General features: G+C 50.4%; 3 protein-coding genes and 3 pseudogenes across 3 annotated transcripts; 4 read left to right on the top strand and 2 right to left on the bottom strand.

Moving 5' to 3' along the window:
* Positions 1-484: 484 nt before the first annotated feature.
* Positions 485-1,336, top strand: SAPIO_CDS9824 (annotated as a pseudogene; the record flags this gene model as incomplete).
* A 510-nt stretch (positions 1,337-1,846) lies between these two features.
* SAPIO_CDS9823 (uncharacterized protein) lies at positions 1,847-3,532 on the bottom strand (the record flags this gene model as incomplete). The annotated part of the gene is made up of 6 exons (XM_016791123.1): positions 1,847-2,023; positions 2,081-2,750; positions 2,831-2,939; positions 2,994-3,250; positions 3,312-3,353; positions 3,417-3,532. 6 exons carry the CDS (start codon positions 3,530-3,532, stop codon positions 1,847-1,849), a joined length of 1,371 nt encoding a protein of 456 aa, XP_016638967.1.
* A 2,245-nt stretch (positions 3,533-5,777) lies between these two features.
* SAPIO_CDS9822 (uncharacterized protein) lies at positions 5,778-6,331 on the bottom strand (the record flags this gene model as incomplete). Its single annotated transcript, XM_016791122.1, has 2 exons — positions 5,778-6,105; positions 6,279-6,331. The coding sequence occupies 2 exons, from the start codon at positions 6,329-6,331 to the stop codon at positions 5,778-5,780; spliced, it is 381 nt and encodes a 126-aa protein (XP_016638966.1).
* A 1,953-nt stretch (positions 6,332-8,284) lies between these two features.
* SAPIO_CDS9821 lies at positions 8,285-8,938 on the top strand (annotated as a pseudogene; the record flags this gene model as incomplete).
* A 2,741-nt stretch (positions 8,939-11,679) lies between these two features.
* On the top strand, positions 11,680-13,436 carry SAPIO_CDS9820 (High-affinity methionine permease; the record flags this gene model as incomplete). Its single annotated transcript, XM_016791121.1, has 3 exons — positions 11,680-11,800; positions 11,866-12,973; positions 13,046-13,436. The coding sequence occupies 3 exons, from the start codon at positions 11,680-11,682 to the stop codon at positions 13,434-13,436; spliced, it is 1,620 nt and encodes a 539-aa protein (XP_016638965.1).
* A 540-nt stretch (positions 13,437-13,976) lies between these two features.
* On the top strand, positions 13,977-14,654 carry SAPIO_CDS9819 (annotated as a pseudogene; the record flags this gene model as incomplete).
* Between the last annotated feature and the right edge of the window lie 230 nt (positions 14,655-14,884).

Here is a 14,884-nt window from a genome sequence, read left to right as displayed (position 1 = left end):
GAGGGTAACTTTCGGGTGTTACATATTGCTGAGTCTAACTCAACATTGCCCCTGTTACAGTCCTCAGAATCGCGATTAGCCATCCGAAATGGCGACTCCCATCAAACACATCTCGGCACATTAGCTATACCCGTGCGAGAAACGTTGCGCTGTGGGCGACAAGGAAACCACGACTCTCTGCACCCGATGCCGTTCAATTTATTACGGTTCAACCGACTGCCAGCGGGCTGATTACTCGCTGCACAAGCTCCTCTGCAAAGCTTGGGCGAACCCTGCTCTGGCATCCAAGACTGTTGTCCGGTCCGGCCAATTCGGCGTGGATCCAAATGAAGCGCCAGAGGGGCGCCGTGCCATTTACTTCCACGCAGGCGAGTCGATGCCCAGGATGACCTTGCTTCCTCGGGCGATCTTGAGGGGATGGCCTCGAGAGATTATCTCTCTGTTGGGGGACGGGAAGGGAGGACATGGATTCACATACGTCGAAATGAAAGTTGCAAACGGCGAGCGGCTGCCCTACACCCTCGAGATCGTTACCGTCGGTACTCCTAAGAAGTACAACTTGCCTGCCAACGCAGGGTTGGCGCGGGCAACTCGAGCTGTCGCGCCGGACACGACCGATGCTGCACAGGCAACTGATGCTGTTCCTTGGAGAGGTTCCATCCTTATACGGCGTGTCGCGCACCCGTCACATCATCGGCATTCGTATCTGGAAGACATGACACTCGCTGACTTCCGCAATGCGATTCTGGCACAGCGTATGGAGGATGGACTAACTGAGGATGCCTCCCCCAACTCGCCAAGGCCTGTCGATACCAAGACCGTCAAGGGCGTCAAACTGCTTTGCAATTCGGCCCTCGCCCAGGTCGGTTACACGAATTTTACTGAAAAGATTGCGGTACCCGTCAATCATGCCGCCTACACTGGTGGTGACCAGTCGCCGGTTTCGGTCATCGTCGGCATTCCCGTTCGCTTGTGGAAATTCCCAGATACAGAAAATTACCGAAGTCGAGAGGGTGGATCTACGAATCAGAACGCAGAGATTCTGATGTCGCAGCCGAGCTCAGATCCTCACAACTTCGGGCTCATCATGACGAAGTGGCAAGCCGACCACGGCAACGTGTTGGTCGTCCGCAACGACAGACAAGACCTAGACGAGGGGGACGTTCGAGCTCCGGTGAACTACGCTCGACAGCACATCTTTGCCGAAACGGAGTATGTGGTGAAGTTCTTGGATAAGTCGGGTGAGGAGACGGCCACGGATTTGTGCCACCCCACCATGTCAAAGATCAATAAGAACCACTTTCAAAGCTCCAGGAAGCAGCAGATGAAACACTAACACGAGACTCGATCGGCGATGTTCAACCGACTTCTCAATTACTTCACAGGAGGCGTTTAATTGGAACAAGGCTACGGGGCTAATCATTCGCTCCACCGATCTAGATTCTTAGAAAAGGGGGGGAGGCATGTAGTCCTTAGAAGTCGGGTAAAGCACTGAATCAAGGACTTTTATTTCCAACTTTGATTTATATGATAATGCCAAGCCGCCCTCGTTTGGAAGCTCTTCCTTGTGCATGACCACCTTCACATAACGTCCTCGATAACCGTGTAATATCTTGGTCGGATGGACAAGAGGTCTTATTGTTGATCAGGGAAAGGGTTACTAACATTAATGGCTCAAAGACCTTATGAAACTAAGGTCGGTTCGATAGAAACACAGGCACGCTTTGCTTTCTATTAGACTAAGGCACTATTACCCAAGTCTAGTATGTTTGCGCCAAACTCTATATGCCAAACCTTGTGAAGCAAAATAAATACGGTAGGATACCGTCAAGGCCATATCCGCTATTTAGGGACTCTCTCCATTCCCCCTGAGCTGTGCCAAAACAGAGTCCCATCCGTCATCCATCGCGAATGGCGGAGCATCGGACTTACACACCGTCCCGGGTTCGACCACGGTGCCGTTCAGGAAATACTCTCGAACGGCCTTGGCAGTGCATAAAGACGCCTGAACAAGAATCGAGTGCTATGAGAAGCCGTTAGACAACAGACTGCGATACGGATATTACACTCAATTACTCACTCCAGGGCTATCTTGTTCGAGAACGACACTGCCCTCAAACCCAGCGCTCATGTTGTAGGCGGAAGCGCGTGGGGTCACAGGATCGGCGGTATTGGCGATCATGAGGATCGGATTCCTGGTCTCGGCACGGAAATCACCCTCGTATCGCTCCTTCGCACGCGTTTTCCATCTCAAGCAGTCAATTATGCTGGCCTCGGCAACGTCACCGCCAATTCTACTCTTCCCGAATCGGGCTTGGGTGTGTGGGAGAAACTGGTCCAGGGTTGACTCGGATATGAGCTTATCACTTCCTCTGATGGCCAGGAGAGCCTCCGTGTCGTCAGGGCCGTCCTCAATATTGACGGACAAGGCCGAAAAATAAGCTGTAATAGTAGTAGTGTTACCAGAGAATAAGACATCGAGGCTGCTGGCAAGAAGTGGCCAAGTCTGAGGCGCGTAGAGCCCGCCGAAGATGGTGCTCTTTAAAGCACTGTAATCGAGGAGCATGGCTCCAGTGGATAAATACAGGGGGATCGGGTTGTATTTAATTCTTTCCAACCCGGCGTAAATGGCGTCTTCGAGTTCTTTTGCCGTATAGTTACCGGCGATTTTGCAACGATCGCGGGCTTCGACACATTGTGAGGCGAAGATAGAAAGCGTTTTGTCGGTATCAGAGAGATACTCTAGCTCACTTACAGAGAGCAGACTGAGTTAGAATCGAGTGACCTTGTGGAAATTAGAGACGAGGAAACCAACTGAGTGTAGACTTACTTGGTGTAGTATTCGTGAGCGTTGACAACTCCATCAAAGAGCACCTTATCCATTCGATCCGGGAACATTGATACGAGCGTTGCACCCAATACAGTTCCATAGGATATCCCTGTAAAGAGCGAGTTAGCCATTTGATATCGGCCTCTTTGCAGAGACAACCTACCCCAGTAGCGAACAAGGCCATCCTCGCCGAGAGCGTCCACGACGCTAATTATATCCCTGGCTGTGAATGCGGTACCAAGGAGGTGGGCAGTCTGGTTATTCCGCTGGTAGCATCGGTTCGCGATCGTCTCCGACGCAGCCCAGATCGTTCCGAGAGCCACATCGGAGGCATTTCCAGCAGAGGGCCGGAGCCGGGCTGCCAAATTTCTTTCCTCCGGTGAATCGTAACACGAAAAAGGCAAATTGGTCCTCGTGCCTCTAGATATCGAGCATATGGTGTTAGTGTAGCAAAAAATCACCGAAGACGCTCGCTACTCACCTAGGAAAGATGTTGATGAGGTCGTAGACGCCGCCAGTAAGACTGGCTATCATGTTAGCCAGAGACCGCGGAGACAAGGCCACGAACTTTGTCCGATTTACTTACGCGAGAAGGACATCTCCATAGACAGCGAATTCTGTATCTCCAGCAGACCCAGGCCCGCCAAAGTTGAAAAAGATACTGCCTTGAGACGGTCCGGAGCTTGCAGCTATCTTTATCATGTCGAGATCCAGTATACCGCTTGATTCTGGCTCTGTATAGTCTAGTGGTACCGGAATGCTACCGCAGAATAAAGGAGCCGTTGCATTGGCTTTGTCGCAGGATCTCCATTGGATGGTGCCTTCCTGTCGACCAAGGTTGGGGAGCGCAGCTGCCGATGCTGTCCTATACGTGGCCAAAGCCAGTGAGATGAAAATCAATGACGGAAAACGCGCCATCTTTGGGTATTAGAAATGAATCTGGGGTTATTGTGTGTGCATGTCTTGTTGGAATTCAGGTCAAGGTTGGAAAACCAGCTCCTTTTATACTGCTCCGAGGTGATGATCATCCTCTATGAGGATTTGGTGTTGATTTCCACGTCTGCTATGCCAAGACCCCAGTGCCGATACGCCACCAGCACCGCTGATAACTCGACGTCCGACCGAATAGACACCGGGGAGACCGGGCGGGGCATATCGCCAATAACAGATGGTAGAGTGGCTGAGAAGGCGAAGTGGATGTCGGCAGGTGGGTCGTCGGAGGCGCTGGGCCTCAACCAAATCAATTCTGGATCTGACGGGAACAATAACGCACACATGCACCGCCATGTGAAACGAGCCAAATGACTGGGAAGCGGCAGTTATTGGCTTGTGACGCGACAGACCGTGGATCTGATGTCAAATGAATTGCTGCGGCGGCAGATGACGCGCCAGATCCCCGTAAGCTGCGGAATTTTGACCTGGATTTACCGAGAAGGGTAATATGAGCCGCTGGTCCCCGCCAGAAATTCCATTCAATTGCTCAAATTCAATCCCTGCACACAGGCACTTCTAGCTCCCGACTTAGCTTGTAGGAGCTGATCATAATCATACGGGTGAGAAATGCTCTTGGCGCCTCCCATTTACTTGGCAAAGATTCGCGTTTTAGCAATTGGTCGACAAGGCACTAGATCTTGATGCGCAGTCGGTAGTCGCTGTCAGCTTATCCCTATTCCACCTTAGGTCTGCGCCTGGTTTTCGCCAGTCGAATCTCTCGATTGAAGCATGGCAGACTTTCTGATGCAACGACTGGAGTCGCTGGGCTCCAGCCCGAGATTTAAGTGACTGGGAATTTGAAAAGTGAGAGCGGTAAGACCGAAAAGTAGATGTAGTAGTATCAACAAAAATAGACTTGATGTCCAGAGTTCGGACCCCAACCTCCGATATAAACTACGATCCAGGGGGGATAGGGGATTTCAGGCCCGAGTTTGAGTGCGTGGCAGTGCCCAAAACGGTAACACGTTGCGATCTACATCGAGGAACCAGACCCTATTAAACTTCTACAGGATGGCGAGTAGAAGAAAACTATTTCGGGCCTGACGGTATCCGATCATTACGCCTGTTGATAAATGGTGACATATCCTATGACGGCCGCTTCGCACACACCGCTTTATTGCTGAGCCGCCGTGACCTACCGCAAGATAAAGAAAATGACGATCGATTCATTCGTTTCCGTCCGGTAAAGCCGCGGGAGGATGGGGCTCTATTATATGAGCAGGAAATGCGAGTCCTCCAGGCCTGTCCAACAGAGGATCTCTTCGCATAACAAGCGGAGAATGCGAGTACTATTTTGATATTAAAGCTCTGGAGATGTCAATACGGAAACCTCATTCTCAATAGTATTGAATTACTGTGTGAGATTAGAGATTCCACCAAGCGTAAAGATGTGGCAAGCACTAAAGGGGAGAGAGCCAGCTTTCCCCCGATTCGCAACGAATTGATCGATGATAAACCATTAGCCTAGGGTCCTGTTGGGACATTTGTTAATGCTGCTAGAGTGGCGAAGGATGCATTCCTGTCAATCCAGAGTCTCGCTCCTCCCTTTCATTTTTTGTAGTGTTATTTGCCGTGTTGTCCAAAGCCAATTCCCCACCTTGAAATAACTGAAGCTGGTCAGGCAAACAAATACGTCGCTAAATCCGTATATTATTATATCGACTAAGGACTGTGACAATTTCGCGGTGGGTGGCATCCGTGTTTAGGAGGGGGAGCAGAGATCGTGTTGTTTCCTCCCAATTTCATGTATTTGACGTAGGGTAGTGGGAGAATCCCGATTTCCTGACCAACGTAACTGACCTGCATCGAAGCGAGTCGCAACTTCCAAGTCAATATCCGCATCAGGCAACGAAAGAGAAGAAAAGGAACGACAAAACAAAAAGACACGGCAAAGGTGTACACTCCCCCGGTGCTTCTCCTGGCTTCATGTCTCCGAATTAGACTTCTCGTCGCTTCAGTCTCTGGCCGACATTTTATTGGCGTCCTCACGGGCAGCCTTGAGTTTCTCCGCGAACTCTTCACCAAAGTCTTCCAATTGAGCGATCTGGCGTACTTCGAGGACCCCGCCTTCGGGGAATGGGGCCTTCTGAGCCCATGATATGGCCTCCTGCAGGTCCTTGGTTTCGAAGATCCAGTAGCCGGACACGACGGTTTCGTGTGGAAAAGGCCCATTAGCAACCGTGCTGGTACCAGCGGTTCCGAAAGTGATGCGGACACCCTTTGACGAGTTGTGAAGACCAGCAATGTCGCGGACAACGCCTGCATCAGCGAGAATTTTGGAACTTAGGCATGGTATCAGGAGGAGAAAATGGACAGAGGAAGGGATATAATTGAATTATAGGCCTTTAATTCTCAACTATTTTAAGATTTCAGTATTGCTAACTGATGGAGAGAAGGGAATCGACGAAGTCTAGCTGAGAAGGGATCATTAAGTTCTTATATATCCTAGAATCACGAATCCAACTGCTGCTGATGGCGTCTTCGTCGAGTCCAGGCTGTGAGAGCCATTTCCATCACTCGGGGCAAAGATTCGCCGTCTAAATATACCTGGTGTTACCGATGCCTGGAAAATATGTGAACGTAAATCGGTGAAGATGGATATCAGTTGCGGGGACTGTATGCATCTTGCTGTCTAAAAATCATTCGTGAAGTATATTGAGTATTTTGTGATCATCCCGACTCCTATCGAGGTTTCATTGCGCCAGGCTGCCTTCGGCCGTTTAAGCTTATCCCTCATTCATTAGCCTTCTCCATGGGTGCCCGTCTATACAGTCTTATTTTCAGACACACCGCTCTTCGACCAATCCCAGGCTTCTTCCCAACAGAGCCCAATCGACTAAGGCCCGATTATTATAGGTATACAGGGATACTATTGCGCTAGTATAGTCTAATGATCCTTCAACTAATAGTTCTCGCCATACGTCAAGCCATACAATGGGAGCATAAGGGACTCCCTGGATTCTATAAAAGAGCTGCTGTCTAGACTCTAGAGGATCCAGGGAGTTTATGTGCGAAGATGAATACTTTGATTCCAGGACTCTGTTTGATGACAGGAGCCTAGTTAGATGCAAAACGAATGCCCCCGTCGACGGAGATGGTCTATCAAGCTGGTCTTGATAACTCTAATCCCGTGGCTCAAGGATTCGAACCATCCCATTCTCTGTGACTTAGCCACCATCAGTAGGCATCAACGCCACAATCTCAGTTCATTGTCCAGGAAACTTCATCTTTACCCAACCCTTATATCCTGGCCACCGGGGATAGGCACTGCTCTCTTCTCACAGAAAGGTGCCTTCGGATTCCGGAATAAACCCAAGTGGGGATCGGCCTCGTATTCTTCAGGTCCTCTTCATTAACATCTCTGCTTGGATTAGTTGGGTTCGAAACATGCTGAAGACGAAGCCTTCACGACTAAGGGACAAAACTCTACCACCCCCATCGGGGTAAATGTTTGGAAGAAGTTGCTGGCTGAGTGTGTGTGCTCTCTCTTCTTAGGTTGCTTGAATTATGTCAAATCTGCTCCAGGGTCCTTTAGAGGCAGAACTGGGAACAAATCGTGGCAATGTCTGGAGAAAAGTGGAGAAATGAGGGAATTGCCAGAACTGGAGCAATCGCGTCTTCCGCGGGAGGGGGGTGACAAGAAGTTGTCATTATCAACTGTCTCACAGGCTGCCAACACTTCTGCAAATGCGACGTCGTACCAGTCTACTCCACAACGCCATGTCGATTGAGCCCTTGCGAACAGAAAATAGATTTTGCTACTACCTGCTCGATTGACCTCTACAAGGAGTTATCAAACGGCGGTTTCTAATTCGCCCTGTCCATCAAACTACCGTATTAGGAGTATTTGACACACACCGCGTCCTTACAGCAATGACGTGCTGGAGGACGAAACCGGGAGCAACCGTCCACGGGAAAGAGGAATTGCAACCGGATGGAACTAACGGGCGAGGTTATTTCGAACGATAGTGTAGCGGGGAGAGAAACTGAAACACAGATAGCGATCGTGTGTCGCATTATCAAGCCGCTCATCAATAACCGCTTTAGGAAGTTGTGTTCCATTTTATCTTTCGATTGCTGCAGCTTGCAACTGTCAACTTCCAACGTTCTACGCCCTTCGTATCATCATTGCTCCTTTGAAGGTTCGACGTTCCCCACATCGTGTCGATTTCTAAGCCCTTCCATCGTTCCCCTGTCGGGTTGGCCCAATTAATAATACCATTTCTAATCTCATTACCGAGGACGGCCGAACGTATTTATCATTGATGAGATCTCAACTCCGTTTCAAGCGGAGATCTCCAACTATATAAGTGTCGGTTGGTTCAGGGCTTCATTCCCAGCTAGGTCTTTCCATCCAGAACACACTCTTGTTTTTTTTCTCTTTTTTTTTTTTTTTTTTTTTTTTTTCATTTTCCTTTTTTTTCTTGAACTCAACGAATATCTTTCTCCCAGAAACCAACAATGGTGTTGCCAATTACCCTGTACTCTCACCCGGGCGGCCCTAACCCGTGGAAGGTCGCCCTGATTCTAGAAGAGCTTGGAATTCCCTACGAAAACAAGTTCCTCGACTTCGTGCAAGTCAAGCAGGAACCTTTCGTTTCCGTAAACCCCAATGGCCGCGTCCCCGCTATCGAGGATCCCAACACGGGCCTGACTCTCTGGGAATCGGGTGCCATCGTCCTGTACCTCATTGAGCAATATGATACCGAGCACAAGATCAGCTATACCGACTTCCCCAACAAATACCTTACACAGCAGTGGCTCTTCTTCCAAGCTACCGGCCAAGGACCCTATTACGGACAGCGTGTCTGGTTCGAAAGATACCACCCCGAAAAGATCCAGAGCGCCATCGACCGATACACCAACGAGGGTCGCAGGGTAGCCAGCGTGCTTGAAAGCGTGCTGGAGAAGAACGACTGGCTTGTTGGAGACAAGTGCACCTACGCCGACCTTTCTTGGCTTGCCTGGCAACGCCGGGCCCTGTCTCTGTTCGGGGAGGATCTTTACGAGAAGTATCCGAAGGTTGGAGCTTGGATCAAGCGCATGGAGGAGCGGCCCACGGTGCAGAAAGTGTACAAAGACCAAGATGAGGCAATCGCTAAAACAGCCCACTAAATATTTGAATTACGGCCGGGAGCCACTTTGGACAATTCGCTTAATAGTTGCATGCGGCATGAACTCGGGGAGCAGAAAAAGAGAAAAAGAAAGAAAGAAAAAAAAAAAAATAATCGCTTTTGAAACCAAGATCACGAATGTAACCTCTTTCTTCCCTGTAGATATTGGTGCCCTCATGTTTATGCCTCGAAATGTCTGCCTCGAGGGGTTGTTGTTGGAGTTGGGGCAAGTCAGAACCTCTTCAACGGCGATACTGATGGCCAGAGAGGAACTCGAAATTATTGGACGGAGTCCCGAGGTACAGAGCCTTTCAACCCCATCTCGGTTGGTATGAATTCTTTCAATCTCAAGTTGCTCACAATTTACAGTCAGGAATCTGCGATGTTATTTTCATCGTTTTTTTTCCCGCCTACAAACGGGCACTCATTCATTATAGCTAGTTGAAACAGTCTTTCGAAAGGATCACTTAGGGGCTTGGCGACATATTAAGGGATAAACAGTAATCGCGGGTTGGCTATACCGAGGTACAGAGGAATGGGATCTCTGGGAACCGGCCGGTCCCACATACCGCCGCTTCCAGAGCATACTTTGGCCATTGAGGCGAGCCTCTAGACGGAATATCTGGCTATAAGCCCGTTCCCGGTCTTCGGGGAACAGTGTTAGTTCCTACGGAATTCACAAGGGCATCCCAATACGGCCCCATGCATCTCTTTCTCAGATGATATCTACAAACACTTGCGAATAGCGTCTTGGCCGTCTTACGATTGTAGGTAAATCTCATCCACGGCTTGTCCCAAACAGAAAGCGAGCGGAAGCTACTCCGTTCATGGATCACCCTCTGACGCGATCATTCGGATGAGACACCGAAGTTGGGGCCATTTCATTGGGCTTAAAAATCATGATGAAGGCAATGACCCATTGTCTAATTGCCAATTGGCCAAGACTATAGTGGCCTTCCAATGTGCCGGGAGATGCGGACAGTCGCAGGAACATCCCACGCTTCTCGGACCATTCCGTCTCCCCCACGTCGAGAACGTGGGGGCCTCTCGCCGGCTCTCTTAACCTCTGTTTCATTCTGAACCTTAGGAATAAGGGTCCCCAAGACCACGGGGAGATCGTCGAGCTTCCATCTACTCGGGAACAGTGGTAACCACGCGAGATGTAATGCCATTAAGCTTTCCGAGCGTTGACGAAACCTTTCCCGACGAGCACAGCCGTTTGCGTCTCAATTTGCCTGTACTCCGTATTTAGCGAGCACGTAAGACCTTAGTACAGTCACCTCATCGTAGCGCATGATGCACTGGATGGCTGCAAACGTCAGATCGGATTCGACCACTTGGCTAGGTAGGGCATAGCGTCGGTATTTCGACGCCCAAGGTAGGAAGCACATGCAAAATAACCTTACTTTGTCCTCCAAAAGAAGCTATTTCGAACACCACACCAGGTGTTACGCATCTGTGAGCGTGCATGACAGCGGAGCGTTGCACATTCCCGAGGCTGCGGTGGCCCCCGCAGTGGGGCGACTTGACCCTCCATGGCTCTCTGCTAGGCAACTAGCACAGGGTTTAGTAGCATTTATAGAGGTGTCTCGAAGACGGAGGTTTACTGAGTTTGGACTAGAAAGGGGCATTGGCGTGCAAAGTTAGCTTTGGAGCAAAGCTTGTCTGGTTGGGTTTGTCGCTGCCAGACAGAAAGGGGAAAGGGGGAAGAATATGGAAGGTTGGGGTTCGAAGAAGGTAAAACATCAATTGACGTCTACTTGCAGACCATCTATGGGTGCTCTGGATCGGTTATTTAGGCAGTATAAAGTAAGACCATCATTCTTGGATTTGAATGAATCCGATGGTGTCTACGCTGGGAGCCTAGACAGGACGTGACGCCCTGCACTGTGGCGAGTCTGGCGAGGAAAAGTACTTGTCGTTGCATGAGAACATCATGGCTGGGCATTCATTCCATATCCAATTACGAGGGAGACAGGCACTATTAGTGTGTCAAAGCTGTCCGTAAAAGGTTGAATGGCAAGAATATAGAGGTGTGGTGATGCCATCACGCCTCAATATCCGCCAGCGGTCAGCTAATCGTCCACCGAAGCAGTTCAAGCCAGATGTGGCAGGTGAAATCACGAGTGTTCTTGGACACTAACCATTCCAGGCGTCGAAACCCGCGAGTGGAATCGCCTCTCGGTTTCGTATCACTTTTGCTTACGATGTTTCGATGAATAAAGGCCAGGAGGCCCGATCAGAAAAATCCAGAATTTTACGACGCTGCGGTTCTCTCTGAGGTGCGAAATTTTGACCTAAATGGCGTCATCGGCCTAGTCGACCAAAGCGGATCCGCCGTCTCCTCTTCTGCCCCGAAAATTTTCAACCCGAGCCGTGGCACTCGCCAAAAGTAGGTGCTTTCTAGGCATTATGAGGTGCCTGTTCCATTTTGGACCGGGCCTATCACTCCACAGGCCATGGGGCGGAGATGGGGGAAGAGGGACCTTCCCAATGCAAAAGTTCTCCTCCCACGCAGTAAGGCCTTCCGACGGAGCCCGTGGGTACCAGAGTTTTCAATACAATAGACACATCCCCATTCCGTAGACTTAGATGGAGAGCTTGCTATTTTAAAATAAGAAGCATCCGCTCTGTGTTTCCAAGACAATTCTCACCTTCATTCAGAGTATCCTTTCTTGTTTTGTGTTACCTTGAATTCGTCGGTATATCAACCATTTTGAGCCTATTGGTTCCAACTCCAAGATGGTTAGCTTCCTCTCCCCTAAAGTTAAAGATGCGGCCCCGGACTCGGCAGCAGGGGGAAAAGGCCACAAGGATGGCCTCGACGCTATTCCCCATCCGACAGACTACGATAGCGATGTCGGTAAGGCGGCATACAGACACTTATGCTTTGGGACCTGAAGATCATTACTGACAAGAACTCCATAGTCGGACACATCGCCCAAGCACGCGAAGCGAAGCGGCAGATCGGCATTCCTAGCGCAGTGTTCCTGATCGTCAATCGAATTATCGGCACGGGTATTTTCGCGACTCCCAGTGGTATCCTCGCCCTGTCCGGCAGTGTCGGCCTTACGCTCTTCATATGGGTTGCTGGCATGTTGATTGCCTTCGCAGGCACCGCAGTTTACCTGGAATTCGGCACGGCCATTCCCAAGAACGGAGGCGAGAAGAACTACCTTGAATACGTCTACCGGAAACCAAAGTTTCTTGCTACCGGCCTGTACGCTGGATATGTCGTTCTCCTCGGTTGGGCCAGCGGTAACTCTGTTGTCTTTGGTGAATACATCCTCCATGCCGCGCAGGTCAAGGTAGATCGGTGGAACCAGCGTGGCGTCGGGCTTGCATGCATTACAGCGGCCTTCTTGATCCATGGCCTTGCTCTCAAGTGGGGCCTGCGACTCCAGAATTTCTTGGGAACGATCAAGGTCATCATCATCCTTATCATCGTGGTTTCGGGATGGGTTGCCCTCGGCGGCCACACTAAGCTCGACACTAAGCCCAACAACTTCGACAACGCATTCGATGGCACGACCGGCAGCGCATACGGTGTCGTCACGGCGCTCTACAACGTCATCTGGAGCTATATCGGTTACAGCAACGCCAACTACGCCTTGAGCGAAACCAAGAACCCCGTCAGGACGCTGAAGGTCGCCGCTCCCCTCGCCGTCGGCGTCATCTCCATCCTTTACATGTTCGTGAACATTGCATACTTCGCGGCCGTTCCCAAGGAAGAGATCCTTGCTGCTCGACGACTGGTCGCTGCTTCTCTGTTCCGAAACATGTTTGGCGAGACGGCCGAGCGCGCTCTCTCTGTTTTCGTCGCACTATCCGCTTTCGGCAATGTCCTGAGTGTCATCTTCTCCCAGGGCAGGTTAGTCCAGGAGTTTGGTCGCGAGGGCGTGCTGCCATTCTCGCGGTTCTGGGCAAGCAACAGGCCGTTCAATGCGCCACTTGCCGGATTGTTTGAACACTGGCTCGTCTCTATCATCATCATGTTGGCTCCCCCGCCAGGTGATGCTTATAACTTCATTCTCAAGTAAGTGCCTTTCATTTGACATGACGCCGGATAAGCAACCCCCTTACTGACTTTTTCTTTTCCTTCTTCCAGCCTCATTTCCTATCCTCTCGCCATTGTCAATATATTCGTTGCTGGCGCTCTCGTCCATCTCTACCTTCATCGCAAGGCCTGGAACTGGAACCCTCCCATCAGCGCCACTTTCCCTGTCGTCCTCTTCTTCCTCCTCAGTAATATCTACCTCACCGTGGCACCATTCGTTCCTCCGGAGGAAGGACAGAACATCTACGAAAGCCTCCCCTACTGGATCCACTGCGTTGTCGGTATTGGCATCATTCTCGCTGGAGGCGTCTACTGGCTCTTCTGGGCTATTATCTTGCCCAGGATTGGCGGCTACCAGTTGGTTAGGGAGGTGGAGGTTGACGACATCGATGGATGGGAGAGAAACGTGTTTAGGAGGAAGCCTCTTTCGGAAACTTCGTAGAGGCGGGTTTGTGGTGGGTCCAGGGACTCTCCATTGAACAGCTATTGGTTTAGTTTGAAATGCTGGCATTCATTTTGTTAATTTCAGCAAGCATGTATTTGTTTCGATTACGGTCATCAGCTAGGATACCCTAATAACAATGTATTCACATACCCCTAATCTGGTCCTGAAGGATCTCCCTTCCATTGGAACCGAGCTGCTCATACCTTAGTTTGAGTCGCGGGGCGTCCTGCCATTCCTGGAAAGGCGCTCGGACCAGTCCGTGACGTGACCCAAGCATCTCTGCTGGAGGCTGCTTCCCACTTCTAATAGAGTTGCGCATGCCGTTGCAGCCTATTGCAGCCTGGAGGGTCTTCCGAATCACAACACACATCAAAACCAAGCAACTTTCTCTTCGACCACCATATCAAGGAAGACAAACACTATTCTACCAGAAATATGGAGAGGAAGAAGTGGCTAAAGCTCGGTAAGGGCACAGACTTTTGTGGATGTTAGTCGTTCTGTTCTGCTAAACAGATAAAAGAGAACAATCCTGAGGTGATGGCCCAACTCGCAACAAAGTTAGGCCTGTCACCCGAGCTACAATTCTACGATGTTTATTCCCTGGACGATCAGGAACTTCTATCCTACATTCCTCGACCAGCCTTGGCTCTCCTTGTAACCATCCCGCGGACACCAGCGTGGCAGCGCGATTATGAAGCCGAAGATGCTGGCAAAGGCGACTACGCCGGTTTCGGTCCCACAGAGCCTGTTATTTGGTTTAAGCAGACCATCGGGAATGCCTGCGGTTCTATCGGTCTTCTCCATTGCACTGTCAACGGACCGGCTGCCGACTTTATTCAACCCAACTCAGACCTCGCGGAGATACGCCGACGTGCCATACCGCTGCAAATGACCGAACGTGCTGAGATGCTGTACAATAGTAAGCCGTTTGAGCTCGCTCACAAATCTATGGAGGAAGTCGGGGATACGTCAGCGACATCTGCAGATACGCAGGAGAGCCGTCATCACTTTGTGGCTTTTGTGAAAGCCGAGGGAAAACTCTGGGAACTTGAGGGAGGAAGGAAGGGCCCATTGGAAAGGGGGAGCCTCGCAGATGACGAGGACGTTCTAAGCCCACGAGCCCTTGAGATGGGACTTAAACGGATCATAAAGCTGGGGGGCGATGAAGGCGGAGATGTTCGATTTAGCTGCACTGCTTTGGCCCGTACGTCCTAGTTGCGATTGGGACTAGAAACTGGGTTTCGAAACCCTTTACGATGGGGGCATGGCTAGGTTTTATATTGTAATGTGATCGTCCTTTTGGACATTGGCCAGCATAGTAATAGCTTCCAGTATTGTTATGAGACTTTAAGCTAGCTCTGATAACAAATACCGCTTCTACCCGTTGCAGATCTCTCAACCCGTCTCAACGTTTCTCCCTTAGGCGGTTCCATGAGATGTGTTCG

This window comes from Scedosporium apiospermum (assembly GCF_000732125.1).
Source record: "Scedosporium apiospermum strain IHEM 14462 chromosome Unknown SEQ_SAPIO_0154, whole genome shotgun sequence".
NCBI lineage: Eukaryota > Fungi > Ascomycota > Sordariomycetes > Microascales > Microascaceae > Scedosporium > Scedosporium apiospermum.
The sequence above is the reverse complement of the archived record's forward strand: the minus strand, read 5'-3'. Positions and strand labels throughout refer to the sequence as shown.